Source organism: Cyclopterus lumpus, chromosome 5, assembly GCF_009769545.1.
Source record: "Cyclopterus lumpus isolate fCycLum1 chromosome 5, fCycLum1.pri, whole genome shotgun sequence".
Lineage (NCBI taxonomy): Eukaryota > Metazoa > Chordata > Actinopteri > Perciformes > Cyclopteridae > Cyclopterus > Cyclopterus lumpus.
In genome coordinates, this window is record NC_046970.1 from 8,045,656 (window position 1) to 8,073,265 (window position 27,610).

Below are 27,610 nucleotides of genomic sequence, written 5' to 3' on the forward strand. Positions count from 1 at the left end.
ACATTTTTATTCTCGTTTCATTTGGTTGCAATCTGCAACCTCACTGCTAGAAGCTGCCAGATCCTCCACTATGGCACTTTCAGAGATATTTCTGGAAGTTACAACAATCTTGTTTGTTGTCATTATCCTATTGCTCTGTTTCATGGATGCATCCATGGGTAGCTATGTAGGAATGTATGTATCTTATGAGCAAAAACAATAACCAAAACCAATAACATCCAGGACAAGAATACTCATTAAATTAACAGTACTTTCAGTTCTGAAACAAAGGCAACATGAATTGCGCTAATATCTTAATTCAATTAAAACATGTACAAATGTTTTGGTAGGATTCTAAACTAAAACGGCTTAGTGCAATAATCATATTGAGCCAACATTTTTTTAAAAAGATCTATTTAGTCTTCTTTAACACGACTTGCTGTGTGTGTAAACATTATTAGTCTGACTTTGGCAAAGCAATGAGAAGTAAAACTCCACTGTACAGGCCGGCTCATTATCTACTGAACACGTTCACGTGTTTGGACTTTGAGCACTCCAGTCTGCAGATCAAAGTCACATTTCAGATTTTCAAATTTGATCACACTTAAGTGACAAAACACTTAAGTACCTTTCGGAAAAACAAATCTCATTGGAATCCCTTTAAACATGAAAACACGAGTGGATTCAAGCACAAAAACGCATCATTAGCTGAACCGATTTATGACACACTGTTAACTCTATTATGATTATAATATCATCAAGAGGAAAAACACCAATTTACACTTGAAGTTATAAAGCAAGACACCAATGAGGAATGAAGAAGACATCTTCTGGAAGCGCATTAAATATCACTATCAGATTAGTTTTCATGTGCGATCATTTTGTGTTTCACCTCTTAGCTTCATTAACTGAGAATATGAGGAGAATTAACATGCTTTCCCATGTATCTGTAAGAACATCCTTCACAAATGACATTATTACATTTCCTGAGATGACAGAATACTTGCCTAAAACGCTGCCCGAACATCCATTAAACATAAAATTCATCCTTCTCCAACTGATGAAAACATCTCTTTTTGTTCCGTACGGGAACTCGTGAATTTGGCTGTAATCGGGAGAGCGCTATTGTTTCAGTAGGATCTTTAGTCTTGTCTTTAGAAGCATTATTCCCTTTGTGTGATTCCCAAGATATACATACAAAATGGAGACAGTTACCAAGGCTTTTGTTAGTGTAAATGTGCAAACAAGCGCTGGGTAATTCCCCCCCCCCTTTCACAACTCTCAAATAAACACAAAACTGCTCAAGCTAAAGTTACTTGAGTGCCTTTTAAATGTCACAGCCGTCTTAGACAGCAGTGGATGTCGAGCCAACGGATCCAGAGGCGCGCATCAAGCAGGTCACCAGCGATGATGATGACTCCTCCCCCTCCAGGGCCTCTGCTCCAATCAGGCCCTGTCGGTGCAAGTTGAGGATGGAGTCGGCGATGATGCGGGCGGTTTTCTTCTGGTACCCCCCTGACGTCACCATGAGTATGGGGATGCCCCGTCGCCTCGCAGCCCTGAACAAGATCTCGTCTCTCTTCACGATGCCCTGGCAAAGAGCGACAACAGGAGCGCTGTCAGTCTAAACGGAGCCTTGGGTAGTACAGATGGGTGCATTTCAGTTTTTCCCGGTCGTTTGATTTCATGCAAACTGGCTGAACCATTTGTCATCATTATGACGTATGCTGGCAACTTAAAAAAGTGGCCTTCATCAGCAACCTGTGCTGACGTCACGGCACTAAAGCCAGCTGGTTTTGCATTAGCAATAAGCAATCTGTAATATCATGTTTATTTATCGGAGAACAAATGGAGCCAATGGTGAGCCGAGGCCCGCAATGTGAAGGAGATCACATTTCAGTAGAGGTTGGAGGGGGAGAAGGTGCACGTTGTGTTTGTTTACCAGAGGGTCCATGTGTTTTTTTCGGGGTGACGAGAACAACCGGTGTCCTCCAGCCATTGTATTGCAAGACCAGCCGCCCGTAAACCTAATTTACAAATCCTGCTATGGCTAAGGCTTGACCGGCCCTACTCTGCCTCTGATTGGCTGGTACGTCCTTGGATTGGTTTGATTTATAGACTGTGGTGGGTCACTCCTTCGCAATAAAGGAAATCAGAATATTGCGGCCTGTAACGTGAGTGAGCTTGCGTGTCTTGATTGCCACCTGCTGATTAAAGGAATGGGGTTAGCCTCGATGTTAGCGACATAAGATGGGCTGACTTTTAAGGTGGACCAGCCACTCATTTGACAAGCTGATCCACCGCTGTGTTTGGCTTAATATCAAACTGGTTTTAAAATGATTACACCAGCCCAACGCTGTTGAATAGCCCCAGTAACTTGGCAAATGCTTCTGCCTACGCTCCCCTCCTCACTTGAGGAGAGGAGAGGCCTGTTCATACATCTCACCGCTCTACTGTGGAGCAGCAAACCTCTCAGGAAAGAAACAAACATCCTTGTTTGTCGAGAAATTGAAAGTGGAAACAGCTCGTGTCCAAAATCTCAATGATTATGGATCAATTTGTAGCACAATGATGGATTTCAAACATTATTCGGCACGACAAACACATGTTCACAATCACAACTTTAAATAACAACTACTAAAACTGCACCATGAGGTTTAAAAAACGTTTTAATTTCAGGCCATATACCAGCCCAAAATCACAAATTAGCTCTGCAACACACATCAGCGTACCATCCCCACTCACATATTCTGCAGATCTGCCTTATTTGCTCCAATTATTTACTGGAATTTGCGGGACCACTGGCAGGGTTTATCGGCAGTAATAAATCCAGATTCGGCTCATGCGGATGAGCTCCCAATTTGTTTTTAGATTTCCTGACAAATTAGCTGCACAAAGTGCTCACACGACAACACGGCTGAGCCTGCCTATTCCACATTCAGATGTCTCTCCTGCCACTGCACATAAAGAATCGGAACTGTCAACATTTATCTTTACACAGGATTTATTCCTCCTTTCATATGTGTATGTCATGACATTGTGGAGTTGTAATGTTTTTCATAAATACTTGCACATGTAAATGAGTTGTGTCTGTTTGTCTGTTTTAAATTAATACATAAGAAAGATATGATAATTAATCGCTTGAGTTTACTTGCCCGACAACTTGTGGTTTATTCGCGTCTCTCGCTTCATTCGCACCTTAGAGGGGGCGTGGCTTTACTCCGTGGAAACAGTTATCGTTTCCACCATCCACCATGGAAGAAATAACTACTAGTTCTGCTTTATACTTGTTGTCGACATCCCACAAATGTCGGAACATCAAACGCCCTCGTGTTTGGGTTCATAGCATCACCCCGTAGGCTCACGCAGCTCGGTGAATTTCACCAACTACGTCTCTAACTTCCGCTTAGAGCGCTACTAGAGTAGCAGCAGCCAGGCGGGCGGAGCGTCTCAACACTGATTGGCTTTCGCAACTCAGCGTCGTAGTTTAAATATTTCATCATTCACAACCATTCGTGTCTGTGCATTGACTTACTTACGTGATTTACTCGCGCGAAAAATTTGCACCACTTTTGGTGTGAACGCAGCATTAGAGATTGTAAAAACAGCCGGAAGAAACTTTTATTTTGAAACCATCTTATTTCGAAGAACCGGAAGTAGTTTTTAGGAAAGCCTCTTCTCCTTGTAGGGATTAGCGAAAAGCATGCTGTGTCATTGAAAAGGTATATGCATGCTGCCTGAAAACTAACCAATTAGAGCCTAGAGATCAGAGTCTGGATTGCGTATAAAAACCTTTGTTGGGGGATGCAACTATTGGAACTATTGGCAGTGAGCTGCCTATGGGCTGTGGACTTGCAACCATGTGAGCGTGTCAGGCCGGACCATGTATGTACTGATGATCCTCTTTCTTGTCTTATTAAATACTTTTTATTATATATATATATATATATATATATATATATATATATATATATCTGGATTCGGGACTTCTCCTTCCAAGCACGGGCAGCTCGAGACTCTTTTGAACCTTAACAACATCTATGAAATAAACACAAATTCCAAAAATGTATTAGTTGTTTTTAGAATAATTTTGAGGGAATTCTATTTGCCTAAATAGTGACAGCTCTCACCACTGGCAGTGTAACCACTGTGAGAGTTGATAGTGGATTTCGGAAAGATGCAAGGACACCAAGATGGAAAGTTCTCTCTTATTTTGTGACAGAGTTGGTAAAAAAAGGGAAGAGCTATTTTGGGCATGCAGGGTTTCTGATTACAGTCTCCTTCATTGTTCTTATAGACAATGTTACAGTAGGCAAGAAGCAAACTCCAGCTCCCAAAGAGCATTTTCGTGAGGAACATTCCAACTCAAGAAGATTGCAACATTGTGAAGGAACCAGAGATGTCAACGATTAATGGATTATTGGTTAGTTGCCGTTAATAATTGAACAGATTCAAAACATATGACCCTATAATGCAGAAGATGACAAACTGTTGTGTTGATTTGTTGCAGTATGCGGTTGCACCACGGAGATTTTTGAGATTGAGATACAGGTGTGTTTGTCGCCCGCCAGACTGTAAAACAAAATGCACCCCCCTCCCTCCCATCCGGGAAAGAAAGAAGTCGAGACTCTGCTCGCTGAGGCAGTCCTGGACTAAGCATCACGTTGTTGTTTGGTTGAGCTATCTGAGGCTCATGCTAACTTCTAACTAGCATCTCGAACGACAGCAGCTGCTCGATTTACGCAAGAGTGTCAAGACAGCAGGACGCACGCGCTTCCAAACAAAATGTGTGAGCGACACACTCTGCTCTGAGTGTCGTGTGAAGTCCGTATATTGTTCGTCCGTAGGATTTCCAACCAGCTGAGCAACTCTTTCCAGCAGCTGGGTTAATGTTAGCTTCAAGTAGTTAAGGTGTGCAGATTATTTTAGACGACACTGGTCAGACTGAAGTCTGTTGAAGGAAGATTTAACTAACCTATTTTGTACTCAATAACATTACGGGTTATTTACCGTTCAAGGCTACAGCCATTTTGATTAAAATTGACATTCAATGTCCGACTCATCTGATGTCCTCTAATGAAGCTGGAAGTTGTGCAGCTGTTTGCTGCGTGTAACACTGCAGGACACAACGGTCATACGGTTGTTGAATAGCGACAGACGTCATTAGTTTGTGTTATTTAGTTTGCCATTCAAGTAACTCAGTGTTTACTCGATCTGTTCTAACTCCTAAAGTTACCTACTCTGATTTTACTAACTTAAGCCATGACAGTTCTTCAAAGTGTCTCATTTCGTCTAACGGTAAAAAAAAAAATTAGCTTACTTACGACTATTGGTTAAATACATTGATTGACTTTAACATTCTGAGTGAAGTGTACTGGTGCAGAACCTGTGGTGATATGGAGAGTCCTCCGAGGGGGTCCCCATCCAAGATGTCCGTCCCCGCGTTGTAGACGAGGATGTCGGGGTGGACCTCGTTCAGCGCCCCCTCGGTGTGGAGCTCTACTTTCTGGAGGTACTCGGAATCCTCGGTGCCCCAGTCCAGCTCCACCTTCCTGTTTATGGCTCCTGGAGATACGGAGATGTCACAAACACTTTCATATGTAAGAAAGGCTCATAATATATGCTATAATGCATCAGGCAGAGTAAAGGCTTACAAAGCAAATTTCCGCGAGGTGAATTCTTATGTAATGTTCAGGTAGGTAATTGTGTTTCTCTATCTATAGAACGCACAGCTGTGTCAATCTGAAGCAGCGCTTTACTTAATTAATATGTGCGTTTCCAATAATGAATGGCAAATGATGAAAAGGGTTAATTAGGAGACCAAATGTTTCAAAATTCAAACAGTATTAAGCTGCCAAAGCAGGAAAGAGCAACGCAATAGCATGTAAAAAATATTTCTGGGTAGTTTTTCCAAGAAGACTTGAAAGAAGAAAAAAAAAGTGTCAAAAAAGTATAAGCTTTGTTCTTTGAAAGCACAAGGAAATGTCTTGGAGGAAAAATATGAAGGAGAATGGAGTTTTAAAACTTTTTTTGAATCTTAAATAAACCAGGATGTACATTTTATGTCACTTTATTAAGGAGGAGAGACCATGATAAAATTGCAGAAAGGAAGATCGCCGAAGCACAGGGGAAAATGTTCTAAACTTTCACATTTTGTCCCACGGAGTGTTGTTAGAATCGGGGCGTATTCGTAAGGTGTGGTTGCTGTCTGATCAGCTGTAACGTATTGACAGATTAGTGTGCGAAAACGATGTGGATTTTGTTCTTTAAAATAATCCACAGACCTTGTTGTGAGCAGTTTAGGAAATATTTTCTTTCTACCGAACTACAGAGGGAAGCGTGCATCTACTCGCCGACAAGAGTCTTAAACCTGCATTCTTTCTAAAGTCGAGTTGCATAAAAGTCTGAGAGAAAATGACTCTACTTCTCACTTCATTGATATTCTCAGTACAATACATTACATTACATTGCATGTCATTTAGCTGACGCTTTTATCCAAAGCGACTTACAATAAGTGCATTAAACCATGAGTCCAAACTCAGAACAACAAGAATCAAGCAAGTACAATTTCTTCAATAACGTTAAACTACAGAGTACTATCCGTACGTGCCATTTAAGTGCTACTTAAGTGCTAACCAACAAAGTGCTATCGGTAAGGGACATTTAAGTGCTACTAGAGTGCTACTACGGCTCTACCTTCCCTATTCAAGGTATAGTCGAAAAAGATTTGTTTTTAGTTTGCGACGGAAGATGTAGAGACTTTCTGCTGTCCTGATGTCAATGGGTAGCTCGTCCCACCAATGAGGAGCCAGCACAGCAAACAGTCGTGATTTTGTTGAGTGTTTAGCTCGAAGTGAAGGAGCTACAAGCCGATTGGCAGAAGCCGAGCGAAGTGAACGGGCTGGGGTGTACGGTTTGACCATGTCCTGGATGTAGACCGGACCCGATCTGTTCGCAGCACGGTACGCAAGTACCAATGTTTTGAAGCGGATGCGGGCGGCCACCGGTAACCAGTGAAGGTCGCGGAGGAGCGGAGTAGTGTGGGTAAATTTCAGGAGGTTGAAGACCAGTCGAGCAGCTGCATTCTGGATGAGCTGTAGAGGTCGAATGGCTTTAGCAGGTAGACCTGCCAGGAGGGAGTTGCAATAGTCTAGCCGTGAGATGACCAGAGCCTGGACCAGAACCTGTGCCGCCTTCTGAGTGAGAAGGTGTCGTATTCTCCTGATGTTGTACAGCATGTACCTACAGGAGCGTGTTATTGTGGTAATGTTGGCAGTCAGGGAGAGTTGACTGTCGAGCGTCACACCGAGGTTCCTGGCAGTCAGAGTCGGAGCCAGCACTGAGTTGTTGATGTTAATAGTCAGGTCGTGGGTGGGAGAGCCTTTTCCTGGAAGGAGGAGAAGTTCAGTCTTGTCCGGGTTAATTTTCAGGTGGTGAGCGGACATCCACTGAGAGATGTCGGTCAGACAGGCAGAGATTCGTGCTGCTACCTGTGTTTCGGATTGGGGAAACGAGAGGATCAGTTGGGTGTCGTCAACATAGCTGTAGTAGGTGAAGCCATGCGAGCGAATGACAGAGCCGAGAGAGTTGGTGTACAGAGAGAAGAGAAGAGGACCAAGGACTGAACCCTGAGGGACCCCAGTAGTCAGAGGACAAGGCTCGGACACAGATCCTCTCCAGGTTACCCGGTAAGAGCGGTCGGTGAGGTAGGATGAGAAGAGTGAGAGCGCGGTGCCTGAGATACCCAGGTCCTGAAGGGAGGACACGAGGATCTGGTGGTTCACTGTGTCAAAGGCAGCGGAAAGGTCTAGAAGGATAAGGACAGAGGAGCATGACGTCCTGGTGTGCAAAAGTTAGCTCTTTTTAGGAATATGAAGGTTAAAAAGCAAGTACGAGAAGAACCTGATGATGTTCATTTCGTAAATGATGGTCCAATTTAGGGCGGGTTTTTCTGTGATAGATATAGAACAAAAGAAACTCCCACACACTGTCTTGTACTTTGAAAGTAACCTGATGAAGGTCGATGTACTGAAACGTTGTCACTAAATATCTCTGAATGCAAGGGAAGAAGACAGTGTGCAGGAGTTGTTTTGCTTTCTATCTTGTCTACCTGTGGTAATCTCATACACACCTGTCGACGTCCTGGTGTGCAAAAGTTAGCTCTTTTTAGGAATATGAAGGTTAAAAAGCAAGTACGAGAAGAACCTGATGGTGCGATCACTCACTTTTGGCATACCCGTCCCCAGGATATATGTAGCGATTATACACATCCATGATGTACACTCGCCCGTCGTCCAAGAAATCGCGCTCGTGTCCATTTCCCTGCGAAAACACAACAATAATACAAAAATTGAAATACAGATCAGGTATAAATAGTCCTGTCGACTGGATGTATTACACGTTAAAAATGCTTGTCAAAGAAGTCATGGCGACTCCATTATTCTCATCTCCTTTCCTCTTTTTGTCAGCCAAAGTGTCTGCTGTCAGGAGGAGATCTTGTAGTATTATTGGATGAAAAGGAGGCTGTATGGGACAAGCAGGACACATTTGCTGTGAGCTGAAGAAAAAGCCCAAGTGGCAGTATAATATATAGTTGATTGTTATTTGAAAAAAATAACTTCCATTTTGAAGATAGATATTGAAAGAATATTTGGGGAAATCTGCTTATTCACTTTCTTGCCAAGAGTTAAGATGATAAGATTGAAGTATGGAGCCTGAGCCAGAAGATTAGAGATTAGTTTAGCTTAGCATCAAAACTGGAAGCAGGAGAAAATTATGGAGTGATGTTAGTCTTAAAAATTGTCACAAATGGGGTATTACATGATCTACGCCCAAAGAATATATTTCGCAAATGTGTGTTTTGGGAGCGAATGCACACATTGCGACCTAAATACATATTAATATTTTAGGTAAATATTTTTTAACTTCGACTTCACAGACCCGACCATTTTCTGCCTATGAAAAGCATCCTGTGTATACAAATGTCAAAAATATCTGTATTATTCTGTATTTATTTACAGATTGTTAAGTATGCACACGGCCTCCAGTTCCAGACAGATCCACAAATGTATTTAAGTGCTGGCAGAAAAATCTGGGTTTGCAGGTGACATAACAAATTACTGCCATTGTGAAGGATTGGGCAATTAAATGAAAAGTAATCGAAACAAACATTCCAACACTGTAGAGCAGTGATTCTCGGGTTGGTCGCACAAAAAAAAGAAGATTAGAAAAAAATATTGTGCTTCTATTTTGAAGGGGACTTTTTATGCATCGGAGTGTCTTCCATTCAATTCAATTTCAATTCAGTTTATTTTGTATAGCCCAATATCACAAATTACCTCAGAGGGCTTTACAATCTGTGCACATACGACATCCCTGTCCCAGGACCTCACATCGGATCAGGAAAAACTCCCCAAAAATAACCTTTCACAGGGAAAAAAGAAACCTTCAGGAGAGCGTCTGAAGGTTTCTTCCCTTTTTTGAGACTTCACGTCTCATAGGGTCCATTGGACCCTATGAGACGTGAAGTCACAAAGACTCCGGGGAGGAAGCAGAGTTAATAAGGTGCAATGGAGAGATGTAAATCCATCCATAAGGAGAGAGAGAAGATGAGATAGGTGCTCAGTGTATCCTAAAACATCCCCCAGCAGCCTATAAGCCTATAGCAGCATATCAAGGGGCTCGACCAGGGCAAACCTGATTCAGCACGAATTATAAGCACTATCAAACAGGAAAGTCTTAAGTCTATTCTTGAATGAGGTGACTGTGTCTGCCTCCCGGACTGAAAGTGGAAGCTGGTTCCATAAAAGAGGAGCTTGATAACTGAAGGCTCTGGCTCCCATCCTACTTTTTAGGACTCTAGGAACCACGAGTAGCCCCGCATTTAGTGAGCGCAGCTCTCTAGTGGGGCAATATGGTACTACAACCTACTTAAGATATGATGGTGCATCACCAATCAAGGCTTTGTAGGTGAGGAGAAGAATTTTAAATGTGATTCTTGATTTTACAGGGAGACAGTGCAGAGCAGCTAATACAGGAGTAATGTGATCTCTTTTCTTAGTTTTTGTGAGTACACGAGCTGCAGCATTCTGGATTAACTGGAGGGACTTAAGAGACTTATTAGAGCAGCCTGATAATAAGGAGTTGCAGTAATCTAGTCTAGAAGTAACAAACGCGTGAACCAGCTTTTCTGCATCTTTTTGGGACAAGATGTGCCTGATTTTTTAAATGTTACGTAGATGAAAAATAGCAATCCTTGAGATTTGCTTAACGTGGGAGTTAAAGGACAAGTCTCGGTCAAAGAGTACGCCGAGATTCTTTACATACATTCACACTCCTTAATGCTGTGTTCACACCAAAAATGCATCGTTCACGCCACATCGCCCGGCGGAAAAAAGCGTTACTTGCATCCATACGCGTCTGTGCATTGACTTTATTTGTAATCTACTCACGCAAAAAAATTGCACTTTTTGTTTAATTTATTTTGAGTTTATGGATAAAAGCTGCTACTCAAGACACTGACACTGACTAGTGCAGCATTGGTTGTCATAGATTCAGTGAGTGAGTATTCATTTGAGTCTTTTTTTAATTTCATGTTTGTGCATGAAAGCACTGGTGAGTATGTTAAAAAAGGCTGAAGTTACAGAATTGTTATGTATGTTGTATTACCAATTTCTCTGTGATTTTGGATCGGATTCTGAATTGTTTCCATCGGACTGCTGAACCACACAGAGTATGTAGTACAACCAGGACACCAGTATGTCTCTAGTCCATATAGAGAGTATAGACCACCAGTATTGTGTTGGTTTTAGTGAACTGCATGGATAAACTAACAAATTCATACTGCACTGAAGGCTCCTTCCGGCTTACTTGAGACAATGACTAAATCAACACTTTTCCTCAGTTCTTTACCAAGTTCTAACATATGTAGGCTATTACATGATAGAACCATCTATCAGTACTCAACAAAACATAATAAAAAAATGGCAGGAGGACTGGAGCATACCAACACATGTTTTACATTTTCTTTTTTATCTAAGAATAACAGAAAGGATGTCTGTGCAAAATGACCAGCTAGAGATGATCAACAGCTACAGTTTCTTCTAAATTCTACACGATTCCTTCTTTTACACCGAGACCATTATGCTAACGGGTAATATGAGTGGAAAAAAGCATTCATACCTACTGTTTTTAGGTTTGTTCAATTGTTGGAGTGGATTTCAACATATTGTGGAGTGTTTAAGTACGTTCATTAATGTGGTGTGGTTGCATCCCGTCTTGTCCTCAGGCAAGTCCGATCTCACAACATCTAAAGGGTGCACAAGACTGGATTGATCAGGCCCAACCTGAGCCAGGGTGGTTGTCCATCACCCCTTTTTACTTCTCCGCCTTATGTGCCACGGTTCTACAGATTTTCCTTCTTCTGCTGTCCTCTAATGCAGAGTATCTTCAACGCCCTGCCCAGGAATTGTCCAGGAAACCTGGTGCACCCATCCACCAGAGGTTAGTCCGTACGGGACCATAAGCTCCAGCATAAAGATGATCCTTATTGCATTGGACCAAACTAGCAGGTCTGGCCTCATTGTTGTGGGAAGGTGAGCTCTTACTTTGCTGACTTTAGCTGTTCCCAGCAATCCCCTGTTACATGTCTCGGAGGCCTTCTCCTCGGTCCTGACAAAGTTGATGAGCGGCTGTCTTTGTTGGATCTTCTTGCATTACCGTGCATCTTATCACAGAAATTACAATATCGTTGTTAGAACTGTGCCATGGGTGCAGCGGTATCTTGCATTGGTCAGTGCCGTCCTGCAAGAAGACAGAATAAAGTATGTTCCAGGTGTCCACATTGCTGGCAGCCCTAATCTTCCTTCAGCCCCCATGTGACTGGATTTGTGGGTCTTGGAAAAACATCATAGATGCTGTGAAGAAGGAATCTTGTTCTGCTAGTCACCACTAGTGATGTGATCTGCTTTCCTTCGCACTGCGTCCATTAATTTTGCTGTCTAAATTTCAACTGCCTTCCCCAATCTTCCCTACTCGACCATGTGTTGGACTTCTGACTGCATCAACTCCCTCCTCTCACTTGGTTTGGCTTTCCCCAGCTTGGCGACTGGATGCATCCGACATCCAATCGTCCAGTTGTTACAACCCCCACAATGTTATTGTGTTGCAACCTGGACTCACTACTGTCTTAGGTTAACATTTAAATCCTGTGTGCACCTCTATCCCAGCAGTGCTGACCTTGACGTCCTTCCAGTCACGGAGAAGTAGCTCTTGTCTGGCTATGGTTACCTTAAATTACTTGATCGTGAGTTGGAGCTTGGTCCCTGAGATATATTACATTACATTACATTACATTACATGACATGTCATTTAGCTGACACTTTTATCCAAAGCGACTTACAATAAGTGCATTAAACCGTGAGTACAAACTCAGAATAACAAGAATTCTCGCTGTACACTTGAAGTTGTCGTCAAACCACTTACCAAAGCGTCTAACTGGTTTGCCAACAATGTTGGGATATCCTCTCCCGTGTCCTTTTTAGAATATTGTTTTTCCGTATATCGGTGACAGATTCAAGTGAAACCGTAAGGGCTCTATTTCCCGTGTTGCCACAGTGGGGGGAGAAGAGGGGCAGAGGATGAGGCAATGCCAATGCATTGGTGCACTGCAATTGTGGTGCCAGGAATGAGCATGCCTGCTCAAATCTTCATCCAATGTATTCTTCATATACAGTATATCACTTAAAGCGCGCTTTAAGTGCAGTTAAGGTGTTTCACTGCAAAAGCTCCAGGTCTCTAAAGCTCTTCTAAAATATGTTCCATCATTTGGTGTTTTAATGGAGGAGAGGTGGAGAGCGCCATCCCTCCGTCACATACTATGAACTTAACTTTCACCACAACACAACAACCTCTGGCAATGCCTTGCTTTCCATTCAAGTATGTACAGACCTACATTCCTTCAAAATGACTGAATTTACCGTGTAATAAATGAGATGGAAGGATCTCATATAGTTACCCAAACAACAGTTACCCAGTGTTTGGTCTGATAAGCCTTCAAACTCATGGACCTGTGTATGAACCATTCAATATCATATATTTCATTGGCTCCCCGTGCCTGGAACTACATACACGCCACCACCAATGCATTGCTACACTGTTTTCTAACACTTCAAACAATTCAGTGAGCCTCTCTATGGAACTACCTGCTATCGTGATGATTCTCCACTGATTATTCATCCATACATTAACTGGACAGAACATCAGAAATAGTTTATGATATCTACCACCCTAGAATGTACCAGGCTCCAGCCTAGCTTGTCATAAATTTAACCAAAAAATGTATCATTATCGTTTTGTTGCTGACTGGTTGAATACGCAACACAGCTGTCTAGGCCATAATCTTAATTCATATGAAGACAAGGGAACTTTAAGTGTTATGTTTCGGGGCTGTAATTTGGATTTGACTGCATATCCCCAATATTTCTATTGCGCACAATTATTTGCTGAGTGAGGCACTTCAGGCCCATCTCTTTACAGATTTGCTCTTTGTTCTTCGTGAATTATTTACTCTGCATCTGTATTGATCCCCTGCTTGTGTCAATGTGTCAATGTGTAAAGGCACATCATTACCAATGAGCCATAGCTCAAAATGAATACAGCTGTATACGTGGAATACGTAGAATACTGGACATGAGTATCCTGGTTATGAACATAATCCTGGTTTAGTTTTGCTGCAGTGCCAGAGGCTTTCTGCTAATGCAACCCTCATCCCATTCTTTAAATCCAACTTGAGTTATAACAACCAGCAAAAACCTACTTTGTGACAATTCCTAATCTATAATGTACAGTTGCTATTGGATGAACTTTTTGAAAATACTCAATTTATGTTTCATCTTTAATCCAGGCCTTGAAAGAATACTAATTATTGGCTTGAATGGCAATAGAGTTGCAAAACCTGATAATTGATTCTTAAATGAAAAGACAACTGGAACTAAAACAGTAGTTACAAACCTCAGTGTGTCTCTCAGTAAATCCTCTGCGCTGTTGTCACAGTTTCCCCCATCAATACAGCACGAAAAATGGCCCAAATGACTAGACAAGTCAAGGAAAGGACAATGATGACATTTTAAGGTCCTCAACCGGTAGACAACAGGTTGAAACGCTTTGTTTTGTATTTTGAGTTCTATCGTTTTGTATTGTAACACAGCTTCGAATTCTGAGAAAGATTTCCATTTTTGTGAAAGGTTTTAATTCAGAAGTTTCTTATGGCTTTGGATGAATACATACAAAATTGATTGATCATTGGTAAAACAGGGAATTTATCAAGACATCTTTTATTAATTAAAGTCGATGGGAGATAGTCACATAAATGCCTCTGCCTCTATGTCCAAAACCTGGCTGCCTTAACAATAAAACTGTGTTCAACTATAAATCCCTGCACACCGAATGATAACATCTGAAGGATCTACTGGCTATACTGAAAAATGAATTAAATAGCAAAAGTGGTACTGCAGCCCCTTTTTGAAAAACACATCACAGTGTAAACAAGCCCAGACATACAAGTAGCTGACATTACTGCAGATACCCGTGATAGTCCAATGTTATCCAAAGCTGGCAAGCACTTGGCAGTTTGCCAGTGGAGGTCTTTTAAGATACATTCCATTGAATATGACAGTAAAGGCAAGGGAGCCTCATTGATTGGTGTGGTGGTAAAAAAAGGGGGAAGGGGGGTTATCTTGTCATCAATGTCAGCTCCTAAACAGCGATGCACATTGACACAGAGAGAAAGAGGCAATGGTATCGGCTAACCTGATGAGCATCCAGATCGATGATGGTAGCCCTTGAGATGCCTTCCACTCTCTCGAACAGAAACTGAAAGACAAATGAGAAAATGATACACTCACAGTTCAGATTATTTCAAAGGAATCCAGAGTAAAACCCACACTTTACATATTAAATTACATTTGAGCAGAAGTGCAGAAATGTCCACAATAACCTGGTTGAGATCACATCAGTCCATTGGTTAGCGGTCTTTTAAGAGTACATGTGACACTGATCGTGGAACACGGTATACAGAACAGTATATATAGTTTTTGTTATAAAACTTGTAAAAGAGAGGTGCACCAAACTGCCTTTGGGGCTGATCCCACCGAAATGCACAAAAAAACATTGCTTTCCTGTGGCGCGGTGCACGTGGTGCACATGGTGCACATGGCGAGCACTCCTTTCTTGCGCTGTGCGTTGTGATTTTTCTAGACTTTTCAGCCTGGCTCGTCAATGTTACACCTGACCGAGCTAGCCAATAAAATCAAGGAAGCGGGCTTTACTACTTCACCACTGACTTCTTGTTTTGAAGCCAGTAGATGTGGTTTTTCCCTTCTCATTCAACAGCAAGAGCTCCATCTCAGCATTAAATAAAAATGTTCCCCCGTTATTTACATTTAAAGACCCCTCAGCTGCTTTGCCAAGGCACGGTTTTTAAACCATTTGAGAGTGTTTTGCTTGGCAAACACTTAGTTCTATCGCTAGCAGTACACAAACCATGAACTAATAGTTTCTTAATAGTTCAGTTTTAATGAATAAAAACCAGAAATCTCAAGTACCGCACTAATTTACCTCCTGGCTGTTGCCTGTTCAGATCATGTTAACTATGGTTATCTAGCCAGTCACAATACTGTAAAGAAAAAAAACTGCGTTAGCCGTTTTCATACTGAAAAACACGAAGTGCGTAGAGCGGAAAAAAGCATGCAAAACTCTCACTAAAAAAACATTACAAAAAGCTGCCCCAGGCTGCCAAAACGTGCTCTGCCTGATCAGATACTGTGAAGCTATCCCTTACGTTTGCTACCATTAGCTACCATTACCCGCCATAAGCTAAGGGTCATACCAGACCAAGTAAGGCTGGAGCAGCATAACTCTAATCTATCTTTTTCATAAGAGGAAGACTGCGTTATTTCTTCTTTCAACAGTAACGTAGTCTCATTTTATTCAGATAAGACCTCTAATCGAATGCTTAGCCACTTGCCAGTGTTTGAGTGAAGGCTTCCAATGAGCCAACGTCGTGTACGGCCTTCAGTCTTACCTTGATGGCCAGAGTGATGTCGGCGTAGGCACAAAAGCCCCCTCCTCTGTCGCTGGAGCAGTGGTGGAAGCCTCCTCCTGGGAAACAGGAAATCCACCGGCTCAATGTCAGGGTCATTAGCTGAGCCGAGCAGGTCACTGCACATCTAAAAGGAGTCTATTATTCCAAAATGACCGTAATTGGTCCCGGGGATGTTATTGAGTTTATGAAAATTGCTGCTGTTCTCCTGTGGTACGACAATGGGTGTATTCACACCAGAATGGCGTCGATGAAATGCGACTAAAAAGCTTGAAGAGAGGCAATGTTCAGAAAAAAGACTGAAGAGACTTTTTAAAATTGGGATGATAACCATTCATTCAGGTTAAGAGTTATACTCCCCTCTGCCCTGCTATGCTTGTGCTCATTAAACCAGAGAAAAGAGTAGAATACTAATAAAGGCCAGGAAGGCGACGGGTGAAGTGTGATTACCATTCATTGGCTGGCCTCCATAAACAGCCTCAACCTCCACCTCCGCATCGTTTTGAGGCACACAATATGCAGATATCGGACACATTTGAATAGCCTTTTTATATCTTTATAGTTTATTGATGCAGAACAATTCCCCCCATAATTGATCAACAGAAGGTGCGAAGAAGCTGAGTAAGCAGGAGGTGCAAAGGAAAAGTCTGATGCAGCTTTTTTTTGTTCCCCTGCTCGGCACAAATAATAAAAGGATGATCCTCGCTGTTTTTCTTATTTTTTTAGCCAAAGACTTTCTACTCAATCAGCCCGGCCACCGATGGCAGTGGGAAATGTGTTATAACTATCCTCAAATTCCAGAGTGAAATTTGGTGACAAAACATATAACACTTCAATGTTGAGACCAAATCCCAGAACATTTTAATGTTCAAATCAAATGTAACTCAACCGTAACTTAATCCAGGCAGCAATTACATTCAATCGCAATCATATTTGGCAAAAAAGTTGTAGTATAGAAATGTACTCTGACAGTAAAATAATACCAGTTGAGTCCAGAGGGATTGGTTGTCCATTTATGTATTAAGCGTGTCTGCAAGAAACTCACTTACCTACATTTACAGCCCATCCTCGGTCGACAGCCAGTTTTGCGGCCTGTGGAAAAGGTGATATTTCCGTTAAATTCTCAAAATCAACATAGAGGACCCTTTCTGAGTGAAACAGAATATGAATTTGACACATAATGACCAGTCCAAATGAACCACAAAATTCAGCGATAATCATTAAGTCGCGGTTGCGTTCACAAAAATGTACTGAAAAGCAGGGCACCGATCCCAGTAAAAAACTTCCACTTCTGTTAGTATTTCCCACAGCATCTGTTTTCCCCATTCGCAAGTCTGCCCTCCAACCATGTAGAGAACCAGAGCTTCTAAATCTACACACCGAGAACAGGAAACGTATGAGTGCCTGTAACCCAGTAATCACTTTTCTCATTAGAAGGCATCGTTAATATCATGAGCAGCATTAAAGCAGCTGCTATATGGGGTGGGAGAGCGCAAAATAGCCTACGTGAAAAATGGCTCCCTGAGAAGAGCCAGCATGGTTTTTTAACAGAGTTCAGCATACAAATTAGCCAATCACAATCCGCCTGTTCTGTTTCTGCCCAAAGGCAAGCTAAATCACTTGTTGCTATGGTGATTGTGGCTAAGTTCACGTTTCAATCTTCTGCTCATAACCCAAAGATATGCGCGGTAGTGCACGTTAAATAAATTTAACTGTGCGTGTAATTCCACATTACTAAGTCTGCTTCCTCCCCGGAGTCTTTGTGACTTCACGTCTCGTAGGGTCCATTGGACCTGTCTGTGTCTGATGCCTCCTGCCTGGTGAGCCGGCCTCCTGCCTTGGCCCCCTTCCTCTCTACCTCCTTCTGTTTCATGGATTGTGGAGGTCTTGATTGTGGTCCATGCCTACTACGAATTATTCATACATTCTGTCATATTCATGTAATGTGTTTATGTAACTCTGTAACGCTGTCCATCTGTACACATGACATCTATTGCATCTGTCCATCTGGGGAGAGGGATCCTCCTCTGTTGCTCTCCTGAAGGTTTCTTCCCTTTTTTTCTCTGTGAAAGTGTTTTTTCTATTTCTTGGGAGTTTTTCCTGATCCGCTGTGAGGTCCTGGGCCAGGGATGTCGTATGTGTACAGATTGTAAAGCCCTCTGAGGCAAATTCGTAATTTCTGATATTGGGCTATACAAAATAAACTGAATTGAATTAAAAGTCACGCAAACAACACAAACTTACAACTGATGACATTGCGTCAATAAAAGAAAAGAGGACACTGATAGTATGTAACACATTGAACGTTTTCTCATTTTCAAACTCTCATAAATTAAGTATCAAAATGTTTACATTCTGAGGTTAGTTGAAATGTTTTATCTTTCAAATGTTTGCATAGAGGGACGCGACATGGGAAGGGACAGTTTCAAGGGACCTCCCTCGGTTGATTTACCAAAAATGTAATCAATAAATCGATAATAAACTCAAATAATATTAATCGCTCTGCCAGTGCTATGTTCTTATGTGAAATCTCTGGTAACAGTTGCCTAATGTTGTTATTTAGCCTCCTGAGGACAAGATGCTCGTGAAACTTGCATTCCCTCTACTGGCCAAGTCTATTAGAAAATGACTCATTTGATTTATTAACTCAGTAAACAAATTGTAAACATAAATGATGGTTAATTTAGACCATAAAGCAGAGTAGGCTTTAGGGTGGGGCTACCTAGTGATTGACAGGTCTCTTACACAGTCTGAGAGTTGTCCAAATTTTCATCCGAGAAATTTCACTGTGTTCTCACTTCATGATTGTAACATTTTGGTCACCTAAAAATGTCTTGTTTCACCCTGTCGCATACTGTGGTGGCGGAGCGTGGTTATGCTCAGCTGGAGAGGGGAATTGGGGTTCCCTGAGTGCGATCAGTGCACCAGGTAGAGGCCTAATTAGCTGTGTCTAATGATGCTCTCTATTAAATGGCAGTAGGACGGAAGGAGACGGGGATGGACGTTGCCGTGACTGAAGCAGAGAGACGGTCACAGGAGGGCGCTCAGGGGCAAGGCCGAGAGCACGACGCGGACCGCATCTGCCTCTCAAATAATAAAAAACCCTAACCAGTTTGATTCTCCAGTGTCTTTGTGCTAGGGGGGGGGGGGGGGAACACGGACCCGTTACACATATCTGTTACACATACCTTAGGTTCCAAAAACCTAAAATGACAAACTCTTGGCTTCAAACCAGCAGTCAAAAAACCAATAGGTGACATTACAGTCTATGGTCAAATATTAGCAGTTGAATGAGGCTCCTGAGATTGTATCATTGACTTTTCCGACTTACCCCCAATGACAATCTAAAGTTTAAAGCAGATTTGGGGACAATTAAAGTGAAAGTTAGTTCAGTGCACATGAATGTATGGACGTGCTGGAGCACACGATTACCGGTAGAATAACAGCGTACGGTAACTTTTCCCAAGGGACTTCTCTCAGGAGAAAAGAGAGACGGTGTTTGTTTCACAGGTTGACCAGCCCTAATCCTAATGTGTATGGCTAAGCATGAGGAAGAGGTCATTTTTGGCCATCGGGGCTTTCACCTCACAAATAAAAAAAGACAATCTTGGGAAATTGCCAAAATGTAATCAGATATGGGTTTTTTTCTTTCTTTTTTCACAAATCTAAATGATATTGCATGCAGATTGTCAGCAGCTCCTTGCGCACGGGGGTAATGGTTTCTCCTCTCGGATGAAAAAAAAGATGGGGTGTGTATAGGATGCCTGGGGAAGGGGGGGTGGGTGTGTTGATCATTACGGCCTTTGCCCTCAGCGTAAGCAGAGACAGCACCAAGCATATTTTACATTAGCCATCTAATTGCATCCACACGACTCCATCAACCGGCTCACCTCTAGTGGGGTGAAAAGACCATTGGATATCATTTGAAATACATAAAAAATACCATACAACGTGTCTTATTTGCATAACACTGATGAGCCAGTGCACATTCAAGTCAGTAGCCGTGCGTCTATCACATTAGCTTCCCGTCTATTTTCCTTGTTCCTTATTCACTCTTTTTGTGTAACGAGGATTGCAGAGAAGGATCTTAGTTTTCCGTCGCACTGCGCTGAAAACAAAGTAAACCACACAAAGAGGACAAGATGAGTCAAGATTTCCAGTGGGAGAAAGCTCAGAAACTAACCCTCAACAAATACTCAACCAACCCATTCAGATCATTTGAGATGTCACATTGGAAGAGAGGCTCTGATACAATCACTTTCTGTTTTCTATCAGAGATAAACTCAAGCTACTGCGTTAACATTTTAATTTGCTACTATTTGGCACAATAACAGGAATTAAATCCACTACAGCTGCAATTCCACTTTATTTTTGAAGTACTTTTTGTACTCTCCCTTGGCGTACTACTCAACAATCTCTCTTGACTCAGTCATGACACCTTACAAATGTTTTGACCACTGCGAAGCAGACAGCACTGAACTTTCCCTTCCTCTTCTCTCACATAACGGCACTTTTCACAACATTTACGTGACTGGATGACCTCTCCAAGTGCATGTTGTCTCACCACTGCAAGCTGAATATGGATGCTTTGCCGTCAGTAGGAAATACTCCACAAAATCTCTCCCTTACTACTTTTGAAAACCCAACTCATACCTGCCACATTTGTACCCAAAAAAACAACCTTGAAGTGATCCTCACGTCAACCCATCCTTCTGATTTGCTTTAGGGTCAGCAGCGGTCTTGGAAGGTCCTGGTCCTTCTTGTTCATTTCTAGTCACAATATGTTGTTGTGGAGCTTGAAAAGATTCTTGCTACTGGACGTCTCGGGCTTAAGGAAATTCAGGATTTGATGGGTTAAAGTTAACAATATTTAATGGCAAAAGTTAGTAGACAATTTACATTTACGATCGTGGGGCTGGATGAAACAAAACGTCCACAGTCTAACACACTCTCTCCAAAATCTCCTCCGTGTGCATTAGTTGCTGTCAAGCCGAAAAGAAAAAGAAAAAGAGAATGTTCAACCCCAGTACAACCTCCTTTATTTAGTGGCCAGTCACTCCTTTAACACCTCAATTGTTAGTAATTCGCTGGTCCTAAACAAAGAATCGCTTTGGTTGTCTTAAGGCCATCTTCAAAGATGACGGGGTCAAACGCTACACTTCTGGTCAAGACGGAGAAGTTCCCCTTCAGAATAAAACCTCTCATCTTGCCTTCAGAATAAAAGTAATGTCACGGGTTCCCACCCCGCTTCCATTTGATCTAACATCTCTAAGCCATAAACTACCATTCATTCTCATGCATCATACAGTTATCAATACATACAGTTACAATAATAAAACAGTTATCGTCTCTTATGCTTTATAATACATTCCTCTTAATATTCTTCATAACATTCCCTATTAATTATCATAACTTCCTTTATGTATTAATTTAAAACATAAGACTTCCTTTATGTACATGTGCAAATCAAAATAACCTATTACAACTCTACAAGCTCTATCAAAAGGAACAATTTACAGTTTTTCAATGGAAGTCCCCCCCTCCCTATTTGCAAGTGCTCACTTCACACACAAGGACAAAACAATTAGGCTGGGCATAACTTTGTATTCCCCTTAACTTTACAACATTTGCATTAAAACATCAAATTAAATTCTATAAAACAGTTTTCACATCAAACCTTATTGTTAAAGCGTCCTCATCAAATACATAGCGTGAAGATGATGTTGAGTCTCTGAAAGTTGACTGAACAAGGGTAGTGTCTCCCTCACCGTATCTAGGACTAAATGTCATCTCTAGATACAAGCAACATAATAATTTGTGCCTGTCTATGAATAGTTTTCATGAAAGATAAAGCAGTGTGTGGTGGGCAACAGCCTATGGAGCTCTACACTTCACTACAAGCAGAATGAACCATGATTCCGCTGAGCGCTAACATATGCTACACTCTCTGCTCGACCTCTCTGTAAACTCAGTCAGCTCGGTGAGCTTCATTTTGGTTTTGGCTAGTTTGTATGAAGTGTTTCATACAATGACTTTGAGGTGGTGGCCTGCATACATCGCCTTTTGTTTTTGAGTTAGAAAGAAGAGTGTTTTACATAAGCTTTAGAACACGTCAGTTTCGGAAGGTGAGTTTGTCGAACAGCTAACGGAACTATCAGTACACACACACGGCTGTAACTATCCGCAACTAAGCCGCTGCAAAGTGGGTACACAGGTTAATTTTGTTTTTGGCATGACTGTATGAAATGACTTACAGCCAAATACCTTCATTCATCTCCGGTTGCTTTTTTGAATGGGAATGACGTGTGGTTTGCCATGAAGGCCATTGGTGTCTTGACTAGAGTCAGCCAAGTCTAGGTTGTATTCCATCAAACAAAACAGCAGTGATCGATTACAACAAGGAAGTTAAACAGTATGATGAGATATTGAGTTATAGTTCTTCTCTAAATATTTAAGAAATTAAAAGCTGTGGTAAGGCTTTCAAATCTTGTATTGGATATGATATCATCTAATGTTATGATGGTGTTTTGGTGCTGGAAGCTTCACGTGTGATCTTTGACGGCCCTGCAGAAGCTCGTATTATGTGACGAAGGTAACAGACTATATTGGATCACGTCTGTATTTGATAGTGGTACACTACAGAACATCATCTCTATGTCTTCCTATGACAAATGAGCGGTGGGTTAAAATATGTTCATATTACCAGCTACAGACATGAAGAGACATTAGGAGGAAATGAGGCTCTCAGAAACGTACCATTATTGTTCCTCCAGTCTGTGTCCGCAAAGGCCTCAACACTTTCCGCTGCACCAGAAAATTAGGCAGACACATCAGAGGTGGGATTTCTGTGATCGTTGCCACCGCCAGAGACCACTGGAAAAGTAAAAGAATTTGACACAGTACATATATATAGACCCTTTTTATCTGTGCTATGACTCCATTGTCAGGCAAACAAAACCACACATGGACCTCGTTGACTGAAAAGCTCAGAGAGCCCAAGAGAAGGTTTCAATGTGTGCCCACCAGGGTTTGGATATAAAAGGTGTACCGAGCCGACTAAAGAAAGACTCAATAATCCTGCTGGTGGGCTTTGTCTTGAGCCTCGACTCTCACATGAAAACAGGACAGCACAGAAGAATGCTAATTCACCGCACAGTACAGAACAGGTCCCTCTCTTGAGCCCTCCAAGATTTAGCAAGATATCTTCACGCCTCCTGCAGCAGACACTCCTTTATGAGATATCTACAACCACATCACAGTATTTATATATCACTGACTGTGCAGTGAATGGCGTCCCAAATCCACAAAAAATGTGAGCATCCTGATCAACTCCTGGAGCTGAAAAAATTAAAAAGGTGCAGTGTGTAGGCTCTGGCAGCGAGATCGCAGGTTGCAAGTAAATGAAACTTCTACTGTGTGCCAAGCGAGTACTACAGTGGCTGACCCGAAAAATAGGCACGTCCCTAGAGCCAGTGTTTGGTTTGTCCGTTCTGGGCTACTGTAGAAACACGGCGGACCTTGTGAAGAGGACCTGCTCCCTATGCAGTTATAAATGGATCCCTCTAAGCCAACGAAAACACAACGTTTTTTATTTTAATTTTATTTTAACTCTTAAGAATACACACTAATTCATATTATATTCCAAATCTACCAATAGATGCCCCTAAAGGCTGGACACTGTTCCTTTAAAAGTGAAAAAGTTATGTTGACTCAAATGACCCAGATATGTACCCGTCTGAATATGCTTAACATGATTGATTTGAATGAGGACTAACTCTTATGCATTACAACATATAAGTGAAAAGTAAAATAGAGGAGACGTTCAGCAGAGAAAATCCCAGACAACAAACTCTTTAAATCACATTAATGCCACATACATTAACATTTAATTTGAATAACAAATCAATTAGAGAATCCAGATGGATCCCTCAGCTCTTTGGTACTACCGACCGATGCATGTAATACAGAGGGGATATACAAAAAGAGCTGCACTGGAGTGAGCGTGCCATGCTGTCATAATGAGTGGTGAACCTAAGGTTGACGGTGTTGAGGGGAAACAAAGCTACCTTTAATCTGTTGAGGTAGCGTTTGGTATGAACCACCAGCAGATCCTCCTCAGTCGCCTCACGGGCTTCCACGATGTTCCCGTCGGTGACGAACTGCTCCTCTGAGACAAAGGCATTGTTTGATTAGGAGTCCAAAAAAAGTGGTTACAACTTTTGCGGAAAAACAATTTTGACAATGCTAATGTTGCAATTCGAGAGAGGTTGGAAGACTGTGGGAGGAAGCCGGGGGACCCGGAGGAAACCCTAACACAGGAGAACATGCACACATAGACGGAGGAGGCTACGTTAACACTGGCAGGCAAAAAGTAGCACAAATCGGAATGAGTATTTTTTTGCACATATAAATATATCCTTTTTTCATAACAGTGTGAACAGCACAAATCACATGGAATCTGATCTTGTACGACTCTTGAGTCGGCCATTTTCATTTGTCGTCTTAAATCAATAATAGCCCTCTGAACAGCCATATTGGAATTAATGCGACTTGTACGTCACTCTAGCTCGACCTTCGTCACAATTCTACGCTGCAAAGCCATTCGCGTCACGTGGCTCTTACTGCGCATACAAGCCACAAAAAAACATGTCTCTCTTGTTGTCCTCCGGTCACAAATTAAATGAAGAAAAAAATGAATGAAAGTAACCAGTTCACACTGGGATCTGGTATGTTCCACAGTTATAAAATAATGTGTCCAGAAAAATTCAAAATCTGAGCAATAAATCTGAATTAATTCAATTCAATTCAGTTTATTTTGCATAGCCCAATATCACACATTTGCCTGAGGGCTTTATAATCTGTACACATCCCTGTGCCAGGACTTGACATCGGATCAGAATAATACTTGCAGTGTGAATGTAGCCAAGGATTTTGTACTTTTATTATTATGTAGTATGACTATTATTTATCGAAGTAGTTAGTTAGCGTACTCAGCAACATTATAATAAATGTACCTATTTATTTGTATGATTTATTTATTTTTCTCTCCTCCTCCTCCTCCCCCCCTTTGGTCAGTTTTTTGTTATCTATGAATATAGGACACACTTACACAGATACATGTACAATACTAGAAATCTGATCCATATTCAAACCATAACACCGGTTACATACGGCTTGTCTTGATGTCTGTATATTTTGTCACACGTTTTTTCTTTCTAATCCGTGTCACAATAACTATTTTACTTCCATTACACCAGGGGGCACTCAAACATATATTGTCAACTGTGAAACGTCCTGCAAATAGCCACATTTAAGGAATCAAAATCCACCCCCAAAAAAACATATATGAGAACAGAGCAAGCACTGATTATACATTAGACCTATGATTAGGGCTGGATGACAGATCAATATAATTACATATCCACTATTTACATAATGGCGTAACAAAATTAACCAATTGAAATCTTGTGATTCATGTATTTACGTCTAATTGAATGGTAACGTGTTTATTAACACCAAGATATGTCACACAACCTCACTGCACACATTACTTGAGAGCATTTTCCTTTTATTTTCTGTCAATTAAAATACAGAACAAACCATTTGGATCAATGCACATGGAGGAAGAGTTGTTATAATGGTGTTTAATGTACATCAGTAAAAATATTGATAGAGATAATGGTGCAAATACAACAACAACAATAGGTATATTTGTTTTTTAAAAGTGTTTAGCATCAGATGTTTGCTATATTTTGCTTATTATTTACTAACATTAGCCGCTGCATTGCGGGACTGCTTGGTTTTGTTGATTTTCTAAGTGTGCCTGGTCTCATCTGCAGAAATCGGTCTCTCTCTCTCTCACTCTCTCTCTCTCTCTCTACCTCTCTACCTCTTACGAGTCACTCAGAATAATTCCCATATGTCTCGCGTTACCTTTCAAGAAGTGAATGACTTTCCCCCACTTCCCCGCATCAAACGGATGGAGCTTTTCAAGGCCCATGAAGGTGATGTTGTAGTCTGGGTGGTACACAATGGGCAGGCGTGTTCGAGGGATGCTGGCGTGCAGTTCAGTGCAGTGGGAGCTGCGCATATGTCAAAGAAAATAAATATATGAAAAAAAGAAGAAAAAAACCCTACCGCCTCACACTTTACATGGAGTGTTTTCCCCTGTGGGTTAATAAGCATTCTTGGAACGTTCACACTGTTGGTTAGTGCTGCTCACCTCCCTTTCCCGTCATTATCTTCTTTGTGGGCCATGTTTTTCAGGCATTGCTATGTTCATCTATCTGGAGGGGAAAGTAAAAAAGAATAAATTCATGCACATGTAACTACTGTAAATATTCACTGCAACTCTCAGGACACAGCTAATTCTGTTTGGAAATACGATTAATTCAATTTAAATGATTTAATGTAGCTACTTTTTGCATTCCAGCAACGTCACTGCACAAGCAAGAATAGGAGACAGTAAACTATCACGATTCAAGGGTCCAATCTCTCGCGCATGCGCATGTGGCATGTGTACGTTTTCACAGACGCAACTGCACAAGGAAGTGTTGTGAACTGACACGCACAAGCACGCACGCAGTCGCGCGCGCGCACACACACAGTCTTCGAACGCGTGTGTGTGATTTGGCCCGGGACATTTCAGACAAGACAGAAGCGTCCCCACGGCTAATGTTTGAGACAGTCCGGAACTGTTTTAGAGGAAACTAGCCACAACCGATGTGTCTCACCTGTCACCGAGTGCGGAATATGGCTGGTCACCGAGCAGCTGCAGGAGATTAATATAGTGAGTAGAGACGGCCAGCGAGTGTCCTTCCCGACAGGCTAAACGCTCACTTGGTTTGTCGTTAGCATTTATTGTTTTTGGGGGTGTTTCTCTCACAGTATCCGCGAGCGTTCCGCGCTGCTCCGCTGCTGCGTAAGAGACGTACGTAGAATGCGCGCGAGCTTCGTCCCCTTACGCCGCTACCGCACGCGCACATTTAAAGCAGAAGGAACATGGACTGCGGTCGGAAAGTCCAAACGGTTCCCTATACCCGTCCATTCCGAACCACTTTTCCTTGACCTCGATGGAAAACCTCATGAATGTCAAGGAAAGATGTGAAGGAGAATTCATGAGGTGTTAGAAAAAGACAACTGGCGATTGCAATCCTTCTACACTTTCACTATTCTACGTAAGTACTACGTAAATCACTGACGTAGGTCTGTCATGGCGAAACTACAACGAGGAAGGACTACAAAAAGCGCACCTAAAACATGACCCCATGAAGTGTATTATTCTGTTCCATGCAGGCTGTATAAAGAGCTTCCTCTGTGAGAGGCTGCTTCGCTCATGTGCAAATATCTATGAAACCGTTCAATATCAATATTTCCTTTGTGCATTACTGTAGATTCAGCTGTTATATTTGGCTTGTGAACAGTTTAATGATAATTGGCCTAGCTTGTTTTTTTACTGATGCTTTTTGTTATTGAGAGAGAGTTTGCTTATTGACAGTTTGTCATATTTAGTGTTATATCTTTTGTTTTTTA

The 27,610-nt window shown here is 41.7% G+C and overlaps 1 protein-coding gene across 1 annotated transcript; it reads right to left on the reverse strand.

The window, feature by feature from the left end:
• Positions 1-27,008, reverse strand: hdac11 (histone deacetylase 11). Its single transcript, XM_034531807.1, has 11 exons — positions 26,812-27,008; positions 26,301-26,364; positions 26,012-26,160; positions 24,145-24,245; positions 22,835-22,951; positions 17,128-17,170; positions 16,061-16,137; positions 14,788-14,850; positions 8,205-8,301; positions 5,366-5,544; positions 1-1,570 (listed from the first exon to the last, which is right to left on the reverse strand). The coding sequence occupies exons 2-11, from the start codon at positions 26,333-26,335 to the stop codon at positions 1,325-1,327; spliced, it is 1,107 nt and encodes a 368-aa protein (XP_034387698.1). The 5' UTR covers positions 26,336-26,364; positions 26,812-27,008; the 3' UTR covers positions 1-1,324.
• Between the last annotated feature and the right edge of the window lie 602 nt (positions 27,009-27,610).

Excerpts from the sequence above, each read along its gene's own strand:
- hdac11 (XM_034531807.1), bottom strand. The coding sequence starts at position 26,335 with ATGGCCCACAAAGAAGATAATGACGGGAAAGGGAG. Across the intron at positions 17,171-22,834 it reads AGACTGGAGGAACAATAATG|GCCGCAAAACTGGCTGTCGA; the intron begins GTACGTTTCTGA and ends CCTTTTCCACAG. Across the intron at positions 16,138-17,127 it reads AGGATGGGCTGTAAATGTAG|GAGGAGGCTTCCACCACTGC; the intron begins GTAAGTGAGTTT and ends CCTGTTTCCCAG.